The sequence below is a fragment of the Triturus cristatus genome, chromosome 3_1 (genome assembly GCF_964204655.1).
Source record: "Triturus cristatus chromosome 3_1, aTriCri1.1, whole genome shotgun sequence".
In the NCBI taxonomy this organism is placed as follows: domain Eukaryota; kingdom Metazoa; phylum Chordata; class Amphibia; order Caudata; family Salamandridae; genus Triturus; species Triturus cristatus.
In genome coordinates, this window is record NC_140583.1 from 21,426,650 (window position 1) to 21,444,761 (window position 18,112).

The following is an 18,112-nucleotide window of genomic DNA, read 5'->3' on the forward strand; positions in this document are numbered from 1 at the left end:
TCTATTAGGTAATCACAAACCCAAAGCTACGTACATCTGGCCCTACGTGCCAGAAACATGCAAGCATTTCTTCTGGTCTGTCATTCAGCTGTGAATGCTGACTTCTGTCCTCCTGCCTGCGGTCACCAGGCAGGTCTGACACTCTCCAGCAGCCGTCACGCACTCCCCAAGCATGCCAGTGGATGACAGACCCACATACACTCACCCTCTGACAGAGGCAAACTGCCGGAGGAGCCTGCTGGGTGAAAAGTCTGCCTCCACAGTTCACCCACAGGTGCTTCTTGCAGAAGAGACTGCAGCATCCTTGGGCCAGCATACATCAACAAATGCCTGTTCTTCCACCAACCAACCAGACACATTCCATCTGCCTCCCTCTCCCTCGCAGACACCCCATGGGTCTGCCGAACCTACAGCTGAGGACGCTACTTCTCACACCAGGCAGCCAAGGCTTGTAACAATCTCTCCCTGCACCTCGCGACCACACCATCACCCCACAATTCAGGAAAGAACTCAAGATCTGGCTGGTTGAATGATCTAACCACCACGCAGCAGACAACGCCTCCAGCACCTCAAGACGCTTACGAGTGATTGACGCACTCTATAAATGTGTGATCAATAGATTGATCCTCGTGCACAGTACAGTTAGTGAAGAGTTGTCAAGCTACAGCAAGGAGCTTAGTGCAGTCTTTGCATCTGCCTGATGCATCGCGTCGCATGAATTAAGGCATGATGTATGGTGGGATCTCCTTAGCTCAAGCATATACTTCTCACCTGTGTTTCGTACATGGGACATTCTCGAGGCTACAAGAACAGGACTGTTCTTGAAGCTGTGTTTTAGGTCTCGGGCTTTTGAGTTTATAATTGAGACGCTGTCACAGATATTATAGAGGGACAGGAACATACCTCTTTCTTTTGGCTCATCATAAACAGGATTGTTTCTTTTCATCGTCTATACCTACGATGCTATACTGTCCTAAGTGACACTTGGTGGTCTAATCTCATTGCATATATTTACAGAGGCCAGTGCAGATTAACTCTGCGACAGCTTTTCACTCCGTATTTGCATGTAGGCCTCTCGACTCATCAATTGACTTCAATCTAATTTATCTTCTTTTTCAGCCACTTCTATGTGTACCACAGACCAGTTCCGCTGTAAATCAGGACGCTGTGTCCGCCTTGCGTGGCGATGTGATGGCGAGGATGATTGCTCTGACAACAGTGATGAGGAAGGCTGTGAGAAAACGGGTAAGCTTGGCTTTACTTATCTGCATGGGCTCTGGCTCGGAGTCCTTGTCGCCTGTATGTAGGCCACCTCAAGGGTCGTCCTCGCCTTCTTGGATGCAGGGGTCCATCCCCATGGCCCTTTTTGGATGCATGGTTCCTGTCCTCAAGTCCTTTGAATGCAGGGGCTCATCCCCTGGCCCTACTTGGCTGCAGGTGCCAGTCACTGTGTCCCTCTATGGATGCAGGGGTCCATCCCCATGGCTCTTTCTGACTGCCTGGGGCCAGTTATCAGGTCATTTCAATGGTGGGCTTCATCCCCTGTCCCTTCTTGGCTGCAGGTGCCAGCCACTGTGTCCCTCTATGGATGCAGGGGTTCCATACCCATGGCTCTTTCTGGTGCCCATGTGGGATCCTCCTGTCTTGCTTGGGGCAGTTGTTCAGGATCCTCCTTGTGTGCTTCGGGCATTCTTCTTGGCTTTGCTTTGTCTGCAGGTTTCCTTTCTCCAGGACCCTCTGTGGTGACATGAGTTGAGTTTCATGGTCCTCAATAGCTCTAACCTGTCTCCAGGGGCTCCTTCCTCAGCATCTCAGGACCATTCCCAGGCACCCTTTGCACCTGAGAGCCATTAGGGGGCCCGACTCTCTTATTTCGTGCCCATTCCAAGGCTCTTCTCGCATGCGTGTTGTGGCACCTCAGGGTATGGAGGGGGGGGGGGGGGGATACGCCGCCCATGATTAATGCCATTCCTTTCTCTCACAGGACCCCCTCAGTGTGCCCCTGACCAGTTCATGTGCACGAATGGACGCTGCATCGGTCAGAGGAAGCTCTGCAATGGTGTCAACGACTGCACAGATGGCAGTGACGAGAGCCCCCACCAGAACTGCCGTATGTATTCAAGCTGGGGGTGGGGGTGAGAAACGTGGGCTACTCGCATCCCTTACTGCTAAGCAGGCGGTGAGAAAGACCTGGGGCTGTATTCATGCCAGATGCTCCTGGGGGACAGAGGAACTACTGGCACTATCAAAGATAGCAGAATGATTGAGGGAGGGCTTAGTGCAAATTTAGTCCACCAGTTATTGGGGTGACAACATAGGGATTTGAGGGAGTATTACCCCCATCCCTACTGGGATTGAGAGTGTAATGGCACCCCCAGCTGGTGTAGGCCCATGCAGAACAAGGGACTGTTACACCCATCTGTGAGCGGGGTTACCTAGAGTGTGCAGAGATGCCGTTTACGTCACCAAAGATGGCGGAGTAATTGCTTGGTGCAGAGGAGCCGTTTACACCACCAACCTGTTGTGTGAGGGTAGAGGGGCTGACAGAGGAATTGGCAGAGTGACTGGTACTTCACTAGCTTACTGGGAACATGTGGCTGCCTTCTGATGCTATCCGTGGCAAAACAATTGTGGAGTTTGGGGTACTGTTTCTGCCACCAGCTGTATGCGTTAATACTACCACATTCCAAGAAGTTCTTGTGGGACAGGGTGTACTCACCACAGCCAATGTGGGCTCATGAGGGGTAGTGTGTACTGAAAGGTTGAGTAAATTATATGGGAAGAAAAGGCAAATTATGTGGTATAATGTGGCACATTTTGTAATAATATTACACCATTCTTTCGTCATTTGTAAACTTGGTAACACTGTATGGGCATTGGTTGCACCTCACTAGTACCAGTTTAACACCAAAATATAACTTTAAGCAAAGAAAGGTGAGCAGTCTAGTTTCGCAAAGGGCCTTCCACCATCCGACAACACGTCCTGTTGCATTTTTAGTAACTTTTGAACCGTTTGAAATAGAAACTAATTTTTTTGTTTGTTAAAATCTTCAGATGATGTGGCAGATGATCGAATTTGTGGCAAATGCGGCACATCTATAATTATGCGAAAATCTCCTCGACCACACAATCGCATAATTCCAGTGGCACTGCATATCATTTAGGCCTCTAGTGCTACATAAATTCAATGACCCCGAATCCATCTCACTTTTGTATTGCTTCTCCTCAGGACCACGGACAGGGCAAGAAAACTGCAACATGGACAATGGTGGTTGTGCTCAGAAGTGCCAGATGTTCCGGGCTGCAGTGCAGTGCACGTGCCATACTGGCTTCCGACTCATGGAAGACGGGCGGTCCTGCTTGGGTGAGGAGCTCGGCAATGGACCTAGAGACACTGTATGAGATAGCATGAAAGACAGAGGGCCTGATTTAGATCTCAGCCGACGGGTTACTCCGGTACAAGGGTGACTGACGTATATCCCATCCGCTGAAATATAAATCCCATAGGATGTAAAAGGAGTTCAAGGCATGTGTGCTGTAGATACACATGCTTTGCATAAGTCCGCCATTTAGTGTTGGGCTCAATTGATTACAGGTTGTTTTTGCTGCAAAAAGTGTTCTTCAAGTCACGAGGCTGTAACTCCTCCTCTTGGTAATACTGCACATGCTCATCGACGCCATCTTCAGATTGTTTTTTTTCCGCCGACGAGTTTGAATGTAGGATCTTGCGATCTGGTACAATTCTCCATCGGAGGGTTATAGCTCTCGACGGTATTGTCTCGATCAGTATCTTGTTACTTCCCTTACTTTGACTCTACGTAGCGGGTTTAGGGCTCGTTCCCTTGGCCCAATGGCCGTTCCCAGCCAAGCAAAACTTCTCCATTTCCAATGCTCTCACAGAATTAGCTGCTAATGGAACATACATTGTTCTGTTTCTGTCCGAAGTGCCACTCCAAATACCCTCACAGCCATCAATATCCCGTTTGCAACTTATGCCACTCGTCTGAACATCGACAACACCGCTATGAGGCCTGCAAGTCTTTTCGGTACAAAAAGTCTCTTAGGGACCGAAGTGCTATAAGACAAGAAGTGGCAGAATGCACGATGTCCCCGACATCTACAGCCAGCAAGAGGAGGACAAAGAGACTTCAGCAGCACAGGAGGAATCACTTTCCAACCATGATTTCTAATCCAAGTATCAGTCAGAAGAGGATTCGGCCACTCTTCAACCAGTACAGAAGCAACTTCTACCCCTGCTCCGAAGCCAGAATCATCAGTTACCACCGAAAAAACTGCTCACAGGCTGCCCTTGCACACTGCCGTGGCACGCACCGAAAACAGTCCTGAAAGGTCAGCCTAAAGCAGGGCCCTCTATATCCATTCCATCCGAGACCACAACACCTCAGTCTTCAGTCTCGGCACCGAAAAAAATCTTGTTATTTTGAAACCAAATGTTCCTCCGTCTAAAAGCTTCCACCACCAAAATGCTTTATTTTTGGTCCAAAATCTCCTCCCGAACCAATCCTCGAGCAATTTCACCAAAAGCTCGATCCAAAACAAAGAAAAGCTCCACATTCAGCCAGGAACTGAGAAAATAATGGTACAGCTACGAAAACAACATACTCCTAAGAAGCAATTGGGTTTTGAGGAGGTTTTGGACATTCCTGTTCAACCTGTAAAGAAGAAGAGGAAGGATGCTGCAACTGTTCCATTGCACATTCCCATTCCTACTTCACTTGTGCCACAAACACCACCTCCACCACCTACTCCACCACCTCACTCACCACAGTGGTCTGAATCAGGTAACATATCTCTGCAGTCAACAGTAGGGCACGATCAGGATATCCCAGGCGATACAGAACCAGGGGATCCCTGGGAGGATTATAATATTACCCTCACGCCGACACCGATCCTGATTTACATCCCATTCGTCCATCACCCCCGGAAGATGCATCTGCTTATCAGAATCTAATACCAAGAGCAGCCACACTTCACCAGGGACCTCGAGGTAAAGACTCAATAGAGGAGCATTTCCTTTTCAGACTTTGTCTACTGCACAAGGAGGGGCACACTATTTACCATTACTCAAGGGTGTGACCCTTCACTCAGATGACGTTTTTTAAACACCCATTCACAACAAAGGATAATTACTTCACACGTTGACAAAAGGTACAAAGCACCACCATCAGACCCCATTTTCATTAGAGGTCAATTAACCCCAGACTCTTTGGTGGTGTCCAATGCAAGGAAAAGAGCTAACTCCCAAACCACTGGAGATGCACCACCACCAGATAAGGAATCCAAACTCATGGATGCCTCTGGTAAAAGAGTTGCAGCACAAACAGCTAATCATTGGCAAATATCCAATAGCCAGGCTATGCTTGCAAGGGTTGACAGGACCCACTGGGACGAAATGGAGAGGCTGCTTCAGAGGACCGCAGAAAAAGAGTTCAAGAGATTGTCAATGAAGGCAAACTTATCACCAACAATTCTATTAGGTGTGCACTAGACGCAGCCGACACTGCTGCTCGGAGTATCAATTCCAGTGTACTAATAAGAAGACGAGCATGGTTATGGGTATCCGGTTTCAAACCTGAGGTACAACAGACTATGTTGAACCTCCTATTAGACAAGGAACATCTCTTCGGCCCTCAAGTGGACACAGTCCTTGAAAAAATGAAAAAGGTCACTGAGGTAGCAAAATCAATGGGAGCCCCACAAACTAACACCTACTGAGGTTCCTTTTGTAGGCCCAATTACAAACAAGAGGGCACGGTTAGCTTCCACAGATACCTCTGGTTCACAGTATAAAACTCGGGGGCAAGACTCTGCGTTCTATGGGAGCTGGACAAGTGATTGTTCCCCCAGACACAAAAGCTAGCTGGGGTGGCAGGAGCGTCATTACAAGCGCCACAAAAGGCTGGAACAATTTACCATTTTACCTGAGGAATGAACCGAGCTGCTTACCTTTAGGAAAGGGCTGAAAACCTGGCTGTTTACGGTATAGTCATTTTCATCACATGCAACCAATTAAGCAGTGCTCAGCGCCAGGACACCTTAGGGTAACAGTCACGCTCTAGAAATTTCAATAACATATCATAACCACTAAATCATTATGTCATATCAGAACATTTCCATATGGTCACTCTTCAGGAGATCATCCCTTTATTACAAAAAGAGGACTTCATGGCAAGCTTGGATCTAAAGGACGCCTACTTTCATATACCAATGCATCCTGCACAAGGAAGTACCTCAGAAACCATCATCAATTCAAGGTCCTCCCCTTTGGCATTACCACCGCACCACGAGCATTCACAGACTGTCTGGCAGTTGTGGCAGGGCATCTGTGCAGGGAAAGCATTCATGCCATCCCTTATCTAGACGATCGGCTAATCAGAGCAAACATGTTCAATCTTTGCAAACAAAACACTCAAAAGACCCTACATTTATTACATCAACTAGGGTTTACCGTCAACCTACAGAAATCTCCTCTACAACCAGCAGCTACTCAGTCGTACCTAAGGGCCATGCTCAACACCACTTTAGCGTTAACATACCCAAACACAGGCTGAATGCACAACATAATAACATTAATTCCACAGTTTCAAACAGAAACTCACATTCCTGCTAAAACATTTCTCAGACTTACATGCCAGACTAAATATGAGACCTCTACAACAATGTCTCTCTCAACAATGAACTCAATCACTGGGTCGACTACACGATCTAGTGTCGGCAAACAGCCGGACAGATCACTCTGCAATGGTGGAATCCACAGAATCTAGCCAAAGGGTGGCCGTTTCGGGACCCAGTTCCCCAAACAGCTCTAACAACAGATGCTTCCCTGATAGGTTGGGGAGCACAGCTCTTCAACGCCTTGATTCAAGGGGTGTGGACTCCAAATAAAAACATCTTCATGCCGATCACCTCGAGGTGCAAGCTGTTCATCTAGCAATGAAAGCCTTTCCAATTCACCTACAGCACAAAGTTGTCCTAATTCGAACAGACAATATGACAACCATGTATTACTTACAAAACCGGGGGCGGGGGGAATACTCTCTCCAGTTATCTCACTTGGCACACGAAATATGGAGATTAGGAATACACCCCAACATTCATCTCCTAGCAGAACATGTCCCAGGGACAAGCAATCAAATTGTGGACTCTCTAAGCAGAACGCAGCAACAGGTCCACAAATAGGAGAATCACCACAACGTTCTTCAACCATACTTTCAAAAGTGGGGTTTTCCAGAAATAGCCCTGTTTGCAACAAAAGAAAATGCGAAATGCCCACTTTTCGCAGGCAGATATCAACACCATCAATCCAAAGGCAAACCTCTGGGTGAATTGGTCAGGGATATTTGCATACGCTTTTCAACCTCTCTCACTACTTCCATTTGTGGTCAGGAAACTCAGACAGACATCTCTCACCATGATACTAATAGCTTCCACGTGGGCTCGAAAACCGTGGTTCTCAGCACTGTTGAAGCTATATCTAGTTCCACACGAGAAGCTTCACCTGAACCCGGACCTTCTCACACAGAACCATGGAACATTAAGGCATCCCAATCTGTATGAACATTCTTAAAGAGGCTTGTAAACCTGCCACAAGACAGTGTGATGCCTCAAAATGGAAACGCTTTGTTGTCTTCTGCCACAAACAAGACATCGACCCTCTTCATGCAAGAGTACAAAGGATTATTCTTTATCTATTGCCTTTACAGACTGCAGGGTTAGCACACACTTCCATAAGATGGTATATTACAGCTGTTGCATCATACCCGCAGAACAGGCAGCACTTATCAATCTTTAAAATTCCAGAGCATTTATGGAGGGGCTTAAAAGGGTCATTCCTCCTAGAATTCCACCTGCTCCAGCATGGAACTTAAACATTGTCCTAACAAGACTAATGGGTCCTCCTTTTGAACATGACACGCTTGTCAATTACGGTACCATTCGTGGAAACATGCTTTTTTAATTGCTATTACTTAGATGAGTCAGTGAAATTCAGGTGCTAACTCTTAAAGAGCCTTCCTTTCACCTACATCGTGATAGAGTCGTGCTCAGAACTAACCCACAATTCCTACCAAAAATGGTTATTCATTTTCATATTAACCAATCCATTGATTTACCTGTTTTGTTCTACAACCAGACGCAGTTGAAGAAAGGACACTACACACATTAGATGTTAAAAGGACACTAATATATTATATTGACGGGACTAAATCATTTATAAAAATAAAACCATTTTTTGTTGCCTTTGCCCCTCCTCGCATGGGAAAGGCAGTTTCAAAATCAAGCATTTCACAATGCATAGTTAAAGGAGGAGTCACACAGTATCATGACTTGAAGAAAAGTTCTTGGAACAAAAACAACTTGTAATCATCCGAGCCCAACACTGGATGGCGGACTCATGCAAAGCATGTGAGTCTACAGCACTACATGTCAAGAACAGATGAGGAGATGGGGAGAGGAGTTGGCCTAATGGCTAGGGCGGTCGACCTCAAATCTGGGGAACTGGGTTCAAGTCTCGGCAATGATGCTGAACATCCTGTGAGTGTGGGCAAATCACTTAATCTTCCAGTGCCTAACAAAAATGATTGTGTCCTCATGTAATGCAACTGGTGCTATGTAAAGCGCTCTGATACCTGATTCGGGTCAAGTTTGCGCTATATAAAACTCTGTAAAATAAATGCTTACAGAGTAAGTAACATAATCCTTATATTACAGCAGACGGGATAACAGTCGCCGTTGCAACGGAGTAACCTGTCCACCAAGATCTAAATTAGGCCCTGAGTATGGCGCAGGGTTGGGGACCGGGATTATGGGTCTTCGCACGGCTCATGGATGTCTGTCACTCCTGCCAGAGTTGAAAGATGTAGCCTAGGACGTGTAAGCGGGATATTGAGGATACTGCCCGCAGGCTCAAAAGGGGGTGGCAGTGTGCGCACAAGAGGTGCAGTTTTCTTCCTCTTGTCATGTAAGAGCTCAGACCATTGATTTTGGGATGGACCATCCTATCATTTTTAAGTGTGTTACTTTCGTGGGAGGGGGGAAGGCTGTGACATGTGTTTGGGCTATGCTTGCTTCCTGTTTTGGAAAGGAGTTTGTCCCTCCGCAGTGGTGGGGAACTTATCACTTCTTTTTGGACCAAGCCTGGCTCCTGTTTTGAAGTGCTACATGTCCATTGCTTTGAGGTGCAGTTTACTTCAGGTCAGATCTTATCCAATGATTTGGAGACAGAGGCTTTTATGATTTTGGGAAGAGACTACACCGTACATTGGGTGGTACGTATGATTTTGGGCGGAGACTGCACTGTACATTGGGGTGGTACGTATGATTTTGGGCAGAGACTGCACCCTACATTGGGTGATACGTATGATTTTGGACAGAGACTGCATCGTACATTGGGTGGTACATATGATTTTGGGCAGAGAATGCACCGTACATTGGGTGGTACGTATGATTTTGGACAGAGACTGCACCATACATTGGGTGGTACGTATGATTTTGGGCAGAGACTGCACCGTACATTGGGTGGTACGTATGATTTTTGGCAGAGACTGCACCGTACATTGGGTGGTACGTATGATTTTGGGCAGAGACTGCACCGTACATTGGGGTGGTATGTATGATTTTGGGCAGAGACTGCACCGTACATTGGGTGGCACGTATGATTTTGGGCAGAGACTGCACCATACATTGGGTGGTACGTATGATTTTGGGCAGAGACTGCACCGTACATTGGGTGGTACGTATGATTTTGGGCAGAGAATGCCCTCTTTGATGTTGGCACTGTGAAGTCTGCATTCCCGCTCCAAGCTGTGCTGGTGTTTGTGGTATAACTGCTGCCCATCTCTCCTCAGACATTGATGAGTGCGCAGAGGATGGACACTGCAGCCAGGGGTGCAGTAACACGGATGGGGGCTTCCAGTGCTGGTGTGAGCCGGGCTACGAACTGCGCCCAGACAAGCGCAGCTGCAAAGCTCTGGGTAAGGAACAACAGAAAGGAGCTACCCTCAGGAGCATGGGCGGAAAGAGGGCTTTGCAAGGGTTTATTCAACTGATGGACTTGAGGTCGTGTGGTTGGGATGAGCTTTTGAGTTGGAGCGGACAGTGGAGTGTGGAGTCTCTGAGCTGTTCTGCTCCCTAAAGCACAATGCACAAGGGGTGTGGTTGTATTTCAGCATGGGGAGGGTTATGCTGTGTTTGCTCATGTCTTGAAGTGCTTCTGGACTCTGGGAGCCCTTCCTCAAGGAAGTGGAGTTTCCCTGTAGCTGGAGTCTGTGTTTTTCAAAAAACCAGAGGCGGGTGACGATGAAAAGAACCCATTTCAGATGATGTGGAGCCCCCCAATACCCGGCACCATATTCACATAGAAGACATTTGCAATGCAAACACCGGTGCAACAGTATAACCTCAAATAAATAAAGGTACCCAGTCATGATAAACCTGATAAAAGAAACACAGCACGAATGCCCTGGGAACACCGAGGACAGAGCATACTCCAAACTCTGCAATATTTCATATAGCTGGAGGCACTCAAGTGCGCTCGGCCTCTTCCGTGTAACCCTTGAGTGCTAAGGACGAGATGGTCACGTACGTCCTCCATACCATTGGGGCTGTCTGCGTTGAAGACCAGACTACCTTAACCGTAGCATTTAAGAGGCTACAAGGGATAACATTCCCTGCTTCTGATGCTGGGGACCTGAAGTGGCTTGAATGATAGCTTTCCTATGAAAAGCTTTCAGGACTATCAGATATATTCCAACGCATGTGTGAGAAAGCCTCGTCTACAACTGTACCATGTAGAATGGAATAGAAAATGCATTCCATAAGGTCTGCAGAGGAGATTAGAGGAAGGTCAGGGCTGTTTAGTCCCTTGACTCTGGAATCCTACGCTCTCCCGCTACAAGATTTCTTGATGAAAGATTGCGAGTAATTCTGATAAAATTCCTTTGCTCTGGATCCCCCTCACCCACTACAGAAGGGTCACTGACAAACCTCCGGGCAAAGTCCAGTACTGACATGTTTTTATGCCACTGTTGTGCAGCGCTGTGTATGTCACCAGTCTTTAATTCACATGGCCTCCCTCCCTCCCCGGTGGGTCAATGGGGGATCCTCTGGAGGACTTCATGGGAATGTTGGGTAATGTTGCTGCTCTGCGTCACTGTGCATCGCCTACTCTTTCTTCCCCAGGGCCAGAGCCAGTTTTGCTCTTCGCCAACCGTATCGACATCCGGCAGGTGCTCCCCCACCGCTCGGAGTACACCCTGTTGCTCAACAACCTGGAGAATGCCATTGCCCTGGACTTTCACCATCGGAACACGCTCGTGTTCTGGTCGGACGTCACCTTGGACCGCATCATGAGGGCAAACCTGAATGGAAGCAATGTGGAGGAAGTGGTTTCCACAGGACTGGAGAGTCCAGGTGAGTGATGACTACCTGGAGCTGCGGGAGGTGGGGAGAGGCGGGTGAGTATCCAGCGATGTGGGAGGTGCATGACTATCAAGAGCTGTGGGAGGTGGGGAGAGGTGGAGGACTATCCGGAGCAGCTGGAGGTGGGAAAGGTGGGTGAGTATCCAGAGCTGGGGGAGGTGGATGACTATCCGGAGCTGCAGGAGGTGGGGAGAGGTGGATGACTATCCAGAGCTGCAGTAGGTGGGTGACTATCCAGAGCTGCGGGAGGTGGGTGACTATCCAGAGCTGCGGGAGGTGGGTGACTATCCAGAGCTGCGGGAGGTGGGTGACTATCCAGAGCTGCGGGAGGTGGGTGACTATCCAGAGCTGCGGGAGGTGGGTGACTATCCAGAGCTGCGGGAGGTGGGTGACTATCCAGAGCTGCGGGAGGTGGGTGACTATCCAGAGCTGCGGGAGGTGGATGACTATCCAGAGCTGCAGGAGGTGGGTGACTATCCAGAGCTGCGGGAGGTGGGTGACTATCCAGAGCTGCGGGAGGTGGGTGACTATCCAGAGCTGCGGGAGGTGGGTGACTATCCAGAGCTGCAGGAGGTGGGAAAGGGTGGATGACTATCCAGAGTTGCGGGAGGTGGATGACTATCCGGAGCTGCAGGAGGTGGGGAGAGGTGGATGACTATCCAGAGCTACGGGAGGTGGCTGACTATCCAGAGATGCAGGAGGTGGGGAGAGGTGGGTGACTATCCGGAACTGTGGGAGGTGGGGAAGGGTGAATGACTATCCAGAGCTGCAGGAGGTGGGGAAGGGTGGATGACTATCCAGAGCTGCAGGAGGTGGGTGACTATTGTGAGAAAGTGGCTCTGTATATACTGTTCCCTAATAGGTACAGGGTGTACAGAGTCCACAGTCCCCCAGAGGCTGATAGAGGTCAAAGTCAGGTATGACCTTACTCTCAAAAGTGGTAGCTTGGTCGAGCAGTAAGGCAGTACCAGAGGACAGTGTAAAGCATTTATTGTACACACTCAGTCAGCAAATGGTTTCACACACTCAATAACTGAACTCTAGGCCAATGGTTTATATATATAAAATATATGCTTGTTTTATTTTTAGAACCACAAAGGGGATACAAATATACTTTCTCAGAATGAGAGGTTGAATATAAATACTTTTGCCTTAAGCAATACATTTTTGTAAACAGTCACAGTTGGTTGCAATAAACAATCCTATTTCCTAAACATAACAATGCATTGAGCTCAATGGTAAATTCAGGTTATTTGTAATAAATTACTTTTCAGATTACTTTTGGAATTCCAGGTCTGGCTCCTAGATCCAGCCCTGGGTTAGTATTCAGAATCAAGTGATGAAAGTCGACTTAATAACTGTGATGATTTTTAAATAATATTTAGCTATTTCAAAAGTTAGCACTTAGAAAATATTTCAAAGAAAACATTCAATGGATCTCTATGGCAAGAAATTCAGATTGCAGGTAGAGTACTTTATCGTTACTTTAGTAATCCAGGACTGGGTACCTAGACCCAGGACTGGGGTCTTTATCAAAAACAGTTAAGTAATTTCGTTTGCAGAATTGGTACGATTTTAGAAGAATATTTCAAATTTGCAAAAGTAGACACTTAGAAGAAATTTCACAGAAAAGCAGACAATGGTTTCCTATGGGAGAAAAATGGGTTAGAGGTAAGTATAGTTGTGGACACTTTTCAGAGTCAGGGCTGGGCACCAAGATCCAGCACTGGGAGCTCACCTAAGAGCAGGTGAGTAAATTCGTTTTTGTCACTTGGCTGATTTTTAGTGAATATTTGCAGTTTTGAAAAGTTCACACTTAGAAGATTTTTCAAGAAAAAGCCAGTCAATGTTACCCTATGAGGAAAATGAAGTTAGCGGTTTAAGGGTAAGTACTCGACTGGCAGAGTTGAAATTCCGGGCATGGACTCAGGGGTCCCCCAGTGTCAGGTAGGTACAGTTGGTTCACCCTCAGCGGTTTCAGGACGGCCGGGTGCAGAGAGAGTTAGGCCCAATGTTATCCTAAGAGGGATAGGGGGGCCTTGGTTGGTGGCTGCTGTCTGGCAAGCCACGCGGCTGTGGGAGCTGGGCTCCTGGTCACTTACTCAGGGCAAGTGGGGAAGTAGGTTAGTGCAGAGAGGGCACTGCCAGGGCCACTCGGGCGGCTGGGTGCAGGGTGCTTTTGAGCCTTCGGGCGCTCAATGGAAATCAATGGGAATGTTCCGGTTTGGAAAAAGGCTGCAGGCTCGGGGACGAGGATGTTTCAGGTGCCACCACCACTTCGAGAGGTAAGTTGGGTAGTTGTAGGTTAGGTGGGTACCCCGGGATTGGGCACAGGGGGCCGCAGGGCGCCGGTTGCAGGGGTGCCTTTTGACGTCGGGAATCTTACCCTCTTGTTAATCGCGGTTGGGGTGGCACTTGGTTCTGAGGCTGCAGGCTTCCTCCGAGATGTCGAGGGGGGTCCTTGGGTGCCGGACTCGGGGTCACAGTCGCCGTGGGGTCGTCCTCAGGGTCTTTGTTCACTCCGGCACTGGCCAGGCTTGGCTGGTGCAGAGTGTGTTGGGTCCGCGGTTCCGGGCTGCTGCCAGGGGTTAAAAAATAGGTTTCTTGAGTAGAGCCTCTACTCATGGGAGACCCAGGGGCTTAGAGCCAAAAGGTAGCCAGGTCCTCTGGGGTTGGTGAGGTTGCTGGCCACGAGAGATGCCGCGCTGGTGCAGGTTCGAGAGTCGACAGGCCGGTAGGGCTGGGGCCAAAGCAGTTGGTGTCCTCTTCTCTTTTTAGCAGCTGCAGGGCAGGTCCTTGTTCTTCTTGCTCTTCTTGTAGTTTTCTATCTGGAATCTGGGGAAGGAAGGTTCAGGGGGCCCCTAAATACTAGATTTAGGGGCGTTACAGGTATGTGAAGGCCAGGGACCAATGGGTCCTTGTCCTGGGGTGGGTACACCCCCTATCCTGCCTCTCTCCTGTGGGAGGGGGGCAGTAGCCTAATCCTGATAGGGTAGGGCCTCCCATCTTCAAGATAGCGAGAGCCCGGAGATGTGCTTCACCTCGCCTCCCCCACCTGAGGGGTGGGGTGGGCAGGCTGGCACATCCCCTGTCCTTGTATGGGGTTTCCGGCCAAGCTTCCCGCCAGAGTGGGGGGTTGCAGTGGCCTGGGGAAACTCCAACTGGCGGCATGCCTTTGAAGCTTCCCTTTGCTCATCCTGGGGGAGGAGATTTCTCACCTCACCCAGGATGTGCATTGTTGCAGGCCCGGGAGAGCAGGGGCTCTCCCACCCAGGGGTCCAGCAACGTGTCTGCTGTGTGGCAGCCAGGGCAGCCTCAGAGCAGACGTGGATTGTAGGTTAGCTGTAAGGGGGCATCTCTAAGATGCCCTCTGGGGTGCTTAGTACATTAAATCCCACACTGGCATCAGTGTGGGTTTAATGTGCTGAGAAGTTTGATACCAAACTTCCCAGTCTTCAGTGTTGCCATTATGGTGCTGTGGAGCTCGTGTTTGACGAGCTTTCAGCACCATGTATTCCTAAATGGCAGCACTGTACTTACAGTGCCCAGGAATGGACCTGGGTACTGTAGGGGCACAGGGCTCCTGCTCCTGTGCCCACACCATAGGCATAAGGCACCCAGCCAGAGGGGTGGCTGACATATGCCTTGGCAGTGTAGGAGATGGGCATGGCACACAGAGACTGTGCCATGTCGACTCTTTGTTTTGTCCTGCACCCAGACACTCAGCCTGCAAAGGCAGTGTGTGTGTGTAAGGGTACAGGGCCTCTAAGGGTGGCACAATGAGTGCTGCAGCCCTTAGAGGCCTTCCCTGGTCACAAGGCCCTGGGTACCTAGGGTACCATTTACTAGGGGCTGACATGAGTTTGTATTTTAGGGAAGGAACACAGGCCCTGGGCACCTGATTGGCAGGAGCCCGGGGCGCAACAAGGAAAAGTGCATCAGCTATTAGGCAAAAAAAGGGGGGGGTTACTGCAACAGAAACCCACTTTCTCACAACTATCCAGAGCTGCAGGAGGTGGGGAAGGGTGGATGACTATCCAGAGCTGCAGGAGGTGGGTGACTATCCAGAGCTGCAGGAGGTGGGGAAGGGTGGATGAGTATCCAGAGCTGCAGGAGGTGGGTGGTATAGCTTGAGAGCACAGGTGAATTCTCTCCCTGTCTCCAGATTGGTATTATCATAGCAGCCCCCACGTGGTACCTTCACTCCAAAATAGTAGACACGCCTGCTCTAGCCTATGTACCATAGAGGCAACAGCAGCAAGAATGTGCCAGCATTGTGCTTGGCACTTGTTTCAGCTGTGTGCAACGTGACTTTTCATTATAGAGCAAACCTTCTGAAATTATAGGGGGCAGGGCAGTGTGCTCCTATAAACAGCAGCGCAGTGGCAGCAACGCAGTATGAGACGTGGGTGACCTGTCTGAAATCAAGGCTTGGTCCAAAGCGTCAAAGCACAGAAATAAAATCCTACATCTTCACTGCAAGCCTGGTGCATGAGTATTCTCGGTGTGCCATCTCTTCTCTACAAACATCTCTACACTGTTTCCAGCTTTTGCTCAGCCATGTTGTGTGACAAAAACAGTCTGAGCACTAGGAACGATTAACAAAGAGAGGGCTAGTCTGTCCGCCACACTTTGTGTCATCTTTCGTATTTAGAGTCCCCCTGTCTTGGGATCTAGATGCACTTACTCCCACACAGAAGGGAGATTTGTGTTTGGCAAAAACCCTCTATGTGCAGTACAAATGTCAGTGTCCTGAGAAGGTATCTGGGTGATGGCCCTTGTCCCAGATTCCCTCTGACCCTGTGGTTTTTCAGTTATAGTGCCCCCCCCTTTATGACTCTATAGTTTTGTCAGTTAGAGTGTCTCTCGCCTTTCTGACTCTATGGTTTTGTCAGCAGTCAGTGTCACTCTGTTTTGTTTGTTTGAACTGCTCCCTACCTCTCTCTCTCTTTCTGTCTAGTAGTGCCCACAATTGTGTTACCCAAACTCTTGAAGTCCCCCTAAACTCTTAAAAATGTTGGAGTATAATGTGAGCCCCTAATTCAGAGCACAGTCTCTGGATCATGTCTGGGCTGGGAAATGCACATACCATTTAAGCAGACATGGTCAGTCACAATGCCAAAAGATGTGTATTTATTTTTAAGACCGAGCAGTAAGCACACACAAGTGATGTTACAGGGTACACACGTTAACAGCTGTCGAGCACTGCTTCGAGGAGGGGCGTAAGGGCAACACAGAGCTCTGACTGCAGGTAGGTGAACAGCTATGAAGGATCCGGGCTTTGGTTTGCCAGCTTCTCCAGATTGGGCATGACCCAACCCAAACATCTCTCTAGGATTGCCCCCCATCGCCCCCTTCTCTTCTGAGAGAGGAAGCTGTGTGGAAAATGAACACATCTCCACCAGTGCGAGAAGGGAGGATAGCATGGTGTGGGTAAACCTTCTCATTCTGCTGCCAGCAGTTTGTTCCCCTGATATCCTCCCGACTGATGTGCGGAGGGGAATAAAACATTTGCCAGCATTCGCAGCAGGAACGTTCAATTCTATAAAGGACACGGGGCGAGGATTATGCTTCTCTTTCTTTACTGCCCATAAACAGCAGCCGATGAAATAACATTTTACATATATAATATAACAACATATCCCATGATGCATTACTGATTAACCACCATTCATGGCCCAGAAGCCCTTTTAAGTCCAGTCCACACCCTCTTGACAGCCTCTTTCTTTGCTCAGAACAGTCCATAAAAATGTGAACAGCAAATATGACCAACAGTAGTCGAAGAGACACCTCCCTCGAGCGTCATCATTTCGCGAGCAGCAGCTCGACCAGCAACAGGATCTCTAAGCGGCAACTGAGGAAACAACATTAGACCGTTTTGAATCCGTCTTCTGATCAGAGCCTACAAAAGAAATAGGGCACCATAATAGCCATATACCCCAGAGGGATGAAGAGTGGCAGGGGAACCAATGAAAGACGTACAATCAAATTGTGACATTCCAAATCAGGGACTGATATTCTTGGGTGGGATAATCCTTGCCACAGTGTCCTAAATAGACTAGAAAATTATTGGCGCAAATAACAGCAACTTTTTTATTCTATTTCAGGACCGGAGGCTCCAATGATGCTAGTTTATACCTTATTGAATATCCCTGAAGTCATATCATTCAGTGGTTAGTAATATAATTGCTTAAAAGTAGAATCAGATGACCAGTCAGACGACTTCATGATATCTTGAATAGGGAGCCTAACATAAAGGATTTGGAGGCCATAGCACCCCGAACAGAATGAGCCCCAAACACCCGAGTATCTATGCCAGCCTCTGCCATCACAGATTTTAACCACCTGGCTATAGTGCCCAATGGCACTGGTTTAAAAGCTTTCTGTAAAGCAATCAACCACTGACCAGAGTTACCAAAAGACTTTGAAAAAGTTTTTGTCCCGACAGTAGTAGTAATGGAAGCTCCTTCAGAAGTAAATACTCTACCTGCCATGTCCAGAACTCTCACATCCAAAGTCCTTCTACACGCAGAGAGACATAAAAGCATCGCTAGTTTAGCCGATAACTGTTTCCTAGCCAAGTGGTCATTAGCCAGCCACCTTTCAGGAAGGTTTAAGACTAAAGTCATGGCCAATAAAAAGGAATACCTATACCTGCGAGGATTAGTAACCC

General features: G+C 48.4%; 1 protein-coding gene across 8 annotated transcripts in view; it reads left to right on the top strand.

Annotated features, from left to right (window-relative positions):
* The window catches only part of LRP4 (LDL receptor related protein 4), a 507,202-nt gene that overhangs the window by 274,314 nt on the left and 214,776 nt on the right, over positions 1–18,112 (top strand). For all 8 annotated transcript variants that reach the window (XM_085646645.1, XM_085646639.1, XM_085646647.1 and 5 more), the window contains 5 exons: positions 1,120–1,245; positions 1,985–2,110; positions 3,230–3,364; positions 9,867–9,992; positions 11,200–11,430. In XM_085646645.1, coding sequence (XP_085502771.1) covers positions 1,120–1,245; positions 1,985–2,110; positions 3,230–3,364; positions 9,867–9,992; positions 11,200–11,430 — 744 coding nt within the window. The remainder of the gene's footprint in view (positions 1–1,119; positions 1,246–1,984; positions 2,111–3,229; positions 3,365–9,866; positions 9,993–11,199; positions 11,431–18,112) is intronic.